The following is a 5,009-nucleotide window of genomic DNA, read 5'->3' as shown; positions in this document are numbered from 1 at the left end:
CCCCAGCATAAATCAAGCACCCCCTCTTCTGCCCTTCACCTGTAATGCATTTGTGAACAAATAGATGCAAAAGGGGAAGAGTTCCATGGCTGCCCAAACCTGCGTATCGCTGAAAACACAACAAAACAACCTTGTAAACACGCATCTGATGCCTTCCAATGCTGAAAATGAGCTCCTTGGTCCTAGGGAAAGTCGTGGGAAGCTCAAAAATGGAGAGGAATGGCTGAAAATCAGAGTTATTAGCCTCCAAAACTGCTCCAAAAATTCAGTTACGAGTTTTGCTCTCCCAAACTTGGTAAATTGACCAAAAAGTGCCACTTGGCACTCATGCATGCAATTTCCCCGCATTGGGCTTCCTGCTTAAAAATCTCTCAACAACTGGTACATCAATTGACTTTGCAACAGAGTACTAAAATGTTTCCCTTGTCATTCTGAAGGTAATGACGCGAACACATTTCACGGCCCAAAATAGCAGTTCCCTAATTTTTAGGAGATGCTTTCGTTGGATTGCCACTGGTCATCTAACCATCTATCCTCATTGGGACTGCATCCAAAAGTGCAATGTGGCCCAACTGTCGGATACTTTCTGTTGGTGATCCCACTTTGACTTTTTGCCTTTATTGAGTTCACTTCCTAGTATCCACCAACTTGCTAAGTGCAACGGGGGGACCTACATGATCTTGCACTGAGCCTAGACATCCTCTTACTATACGAATTCCAGTGCCGACCACTTCCTGTCTGCGGGTGAAACTACAATTCACATTGACCATACAATGTCCAACCGTTTGCTACCTCAAAAAGAGGGTCTCAAAAATTAAACAAAAATCATTGGAAAGAAACCTACAACTAAGGTTAGCAGTTGCCACGTCCTCGTGACATACCCCCCTCTTGAAATCGCAAACGTCCTCGATTGCATATCATAAATACATGCCACTGATGATCTTGTGTTGTTAGCACTCTTTTATCATCGCATGTATCCGCATGAAAGGTCGTAACACATAGATACAAATGACTTAATGAGACCTTCATACTTTTGTCATTTCCATCTATTACATTGAATTCATATGTACATATGATGTGCTAGCTCTATCATTACTCCTCCTTTGCACACGTTGGGTTGGGGCATAAGTAGGCTGTAACCCAAAGACCTCAATGTAAAGCTGCAATACATTTGGTGACTCTAATAGTTCATGCTCTTCCATCCATAGGTGGATAGTTCTTGAACTTCACCACATAACATCTTGCAACCTGTCCCTTAACTTTTTACCTGTGCAAGAGGCTCTTGCCTCTGCAACAGCTCAAGGGATTTCCATTTGTATGTACAGTTGTGTGGGTTCATGTGCGTTTTCCGAGGCAAGAGCCTCTTGTCCAGGTACTGGATTAGCTAATTGCTAATCCCCACCAGGTACAGTTGAATTCGGAGAGATTTCTCCGATTCAAAGGGCAAATAGCCCTACAAGTGTGGGAGTACGAGGGCTTACTACGATTGTGACTGGCATGCAAAACGGAGCCCAAAACAGTAAAATACAGCCTGCAATTTATTTTTGCAGGTTTAGAGTTTTGACCCTACTTGATCCCTAATACCCCCACGAGCTTCCGGGAAGCTATGGGATTGCTATACGGGTGATCTGGTGCATTTTTTGGGCGAAAAATAGAGAGTTCAACGTGCTGCAGATTCTCGCCAGGTTTGGGAAAGTACTCGTATGCGCCAGGGAAGTCACCTTTTGCACGGGGATTTTATCTGTGAAGCCTCCTATTGCGGTGATGCTGCTGAAATCGGGCTAGAGTAGGCCATTTTCAGCCTGGTAAAAGCGGGACAGCTCATAGGAACCTACAGGTTCTCTCCCAAGTTTTATAAGAATAAAGAAATACCAAAAGGGGCAATCTTTGGGACCTACAGGTTGTCACTGTCTTCTTGGTAGCACGCTATCTGCCAAGCCATGGTTTGTTTGAAGTGTTAGTTCCAGTTACAGGTTTATTTGCGAAGTTTCTCTGTGTTGTAAAGTTCAAGTAAAGTTTTCCAAAAAAAGAATCGGGTGAAAGCTAAAGTCTACCGCCCTACGGGCCGGTTTCATGGATCCGTTGCCGGGACCAAATCACTTTTTCCTTACAGAGTGAGCCTTGGTCACAAAGCACAGGAACTAGGAATTACACTATGGCTGACAGGACGAACGATGTCAGGGAAGAGGGTTCCTCTTCATAGGACAGACAGGTTGTTCCTCCACTAGTGTTTGAGCGTGGCGAGAGTTCACGGCCACCCCTGCCTGTACCTTTTGTTGATTTGAATGCTCCACAAGGTCAAGGGTATATGACGGGGCAACTAGACTAGGATGCGTTGGTCACGTGGCGTACACATATGCAAACACCCTTTGGCATGGACAGCCCTCGCAAAACATCTGGCTGACTGGCTGTTGCAGCGTGCCATGAAAACGTACCAATGGCAGTCCAGGAGCGCCGCGCCCAGCCTTGATGAAATCTACAACAGCAACCCACTCTATACCATCGAGATCGATTGATGCAGCATCTGAGCCACATTCTATACTGAGAAAACCTGCATTGGGGGTCAAAAAATTTAGTTTTTAAAAGAGCATTCAGCACATAAGATGCGTTGATCCCTCCATTCCCCACTTTGTCTTTTGCATCCCTCCATGGGATCAAGGAACGACTTGAGTGTGAGCTGTAATATAGCCCCAGAGAAGGAAGGCCTGCAGAGCTAAGCATGTGAGGAGGAGAACAGCCCATCTAGCTGCGGGAGACGCTGGAGCCTGCAGGGGATGTAGTCGAGCTAGAACAGGCTGGCTGGATTCAAAAGGTAGTTTAAAAAACAAAGGTCGTGAAGGCAACGCCTCTCACACACACACAGTCGCCACCTCTCTCTCTCTCTTGGGATAGTTTCCTACGACGTTAAAATACTCTTCTTCTTCTTCTTTTCTGTCTTGGATAAGAAGTCTTAAAGTTTCTTACGACATTAAAATACTCTTCTTTTGGGGTGTGTGGGTGTGGGTGTGCGAAAATGGTGTAACTTTTCTATCACCCAAAGTGTGATAGATTGGTTATGTCATTTCCCTCTTGAGTAAGAAAGCTTGAGTTCAACTCTTCTCATTCGATAGATCTTTAAGGTCTCTTAAGATAGTTTCCTACGACGTTAAAATACTCTTCTTCTTCTTCTTCTTCTTCTTCTTCTCCTTCTCTCTCTCTCTCTCTCTCTCTCTCTCTCTCTCTCTCTCTCTCTCACAGTGCACGTTGATCAAGACCAACCGGACGCAAGCGCTATTGACATGTGGCTGGGGGAGGGGCCAGAATCCCTATTATATTAGTTGAAAAAACAAAGGTCATGACTCAAGACCGAAGGTGATGGCGCGAGCGCGCACACACAGTCATGATTTGTATGGCATCTCTCTCTCTCTCTCTCTCTCTCTCTCTCTCTCTCTCTGTGTGTGTGTGTGTGTGTGTCTCGCTCGACGTTTAATGCACACTGGTCGGGACCAGTCGAATGGGATGCGTGGCTAAAGGAGAGGCAAGAATCCCTTCCCCTATTATACATAGTATAGATGTAAAACTAAATGACAGAAACATATTATCTTGATATAAAAGCCTTCGAGGGTCTTCTACTCAAGTCATTGCTCTGCTTGCTCCGCTCACTGAGAGCAGGGAGGCTCATGGGGAGGGTGAGGGTCGTTGATATGTGTTGGTGTGGCGAGGGTTCTCCCAAGGGAGCGGAACCTGGCTGTTAGCTTGCACCTACCTTCTTCCTCATAGTCACGTGCTCACCTTTTCGGACATGTAGAGATGGTATGTTCTTCGGCCCCTTTTGAAGGCGTATTTGCAAGCTAAGGTTGGTTTGGGTATTGTAAGGTTGGATGCGGGAGGGATGTGCCATTTGTGGCAAGGGTGTTGTGTCTTGGTGGATCCCCTGAAGGCCATACACAATTTTTTGATTTTCCTTGGTTCAAGTGTAGGTTTTTGGTAGGTCTTCTTGTCACAGCTCTTGGTGGTGGTGCATGGATGTAGTAGAGATCCTGAAGCTTCGCAGACTTCTGATTTATCTTGAGCTATTGGTGATGATGCATGGAGGTGCACTTGTGGTCTGTTCGGATTTTCGAAGGTTTTTGGAGTTGCTTAGGTGTTTAGATGCGGGTATTCTTGTAAGTGGTGGTGCATGGATGTAGTATGGATCGTGAAGCTTCGCGGACTTCTGGTTGCTCTTGAGCTATTGGTGATGATGCATGGATCAGGTGCGGTTGCAGTCTGTTTGGATGCTGCATGGATGTCATAACTTCTCAGTTTTGTGGTTCATCCAGAACTCTGTTTGGGGGGCCTTGTGGACATTGGCAAGGGGGTGGTTAAACTGCAACGATGGTGGCATCCTGACTCTTCCTATACACAATCATGTACACCTTATTAGGTTGTGAGTAAATCTTCTTTATGTTTTGAGATATGTATAAGATCGTGGCCGCTTGTAAAAGCCACTAGGTCATGGTCTTGTCTAGGGTGACTGTCTATGAACAATTAGTGTTGCTTGATAGGCTTATGATATACAATTTTTTGGTCTTTTTTTAATATAAAATAGCTCACTCTAGGGAGAATTGCTATAAAAAAAAAGAAAAAGCTCTCAGTTTTTCTACGATTAATATAAAAGCTTTTGATAGGCACATGACTCACCAAAACATTTCCATCACTAAGCAATTGAAACACGATATAAGTATAAACCAAATGACCAAAAACATATTATACATTGATGTAAAAGCTTTCTATTTTTCTCCCAGATTAATGAAATCTTTTGATAGATACATGAAATATCCAAATCTTTTGTATCTTTAAGCATTTGGAAAATATTAAAAACCAAATGACCAGAACATATTAAACTTTGATGTAAAGACTTTCAAACTTTCCCTTACATTGATATAAAAGCTTTTGATAGATTGTCACATATGAAGGTCAAAAACTTGCACATCTCCAACCTATTTGCAAATAGCATTGCTCCCTAATGGAAGATACCATACAATTCC

The 5,009-nt window shown here is 44.0% G+C and overlaps 1 protein-coding gene across 1 annotated transcript; it reads left to right on the top strand.

The window, feature by feature from the left end:
- Window positions 1-3,622: 3,622 nt before the first annotated feature.
- On the top strand, window positions 3,623-4,478 carry LOC147445182 (uncharacterized). Its single transcript, XM_086528014.1, has 3 exons — window positions 3,623-3,792; window positions 3,960-4,074; window positions 4,170-4,478. The coding sequence occupies exons 1-3, from the start codon at window positions 3,790-3,792 to the stop codon at window positions 4,274-4,276; spliced, it is 225 nt and encodes a 74-aa protein (XP_086384140.1). The 5' UTR covers window positions 3,623-3,789; the 3' UTR covers window positions 4,277-4,478.
- The last annotated feature ends 531 nt before the right edge of the window (window positions 4,479-5,009 follow it).

Source organism: Adiantum capillus-veneris, chromosome 13 (assembly GCF_014529385.1).
Source record: "Adiantum capillus-veneris isolate H3 chromosome 13, ASM1452938v2, whole genome shotgun sequence".
NCBI classification, from domain to species: domain Eukaryota; kingdom Viridiplantae; phylum Streptophyta; class Polypodiopsida; order Polypodiales; family Pteridaceae; genus Adiantum; species Adiantum capillus-veneris.
This window is presented reverse-complemented; position numbering and strand designations above follow the sequence as displayed.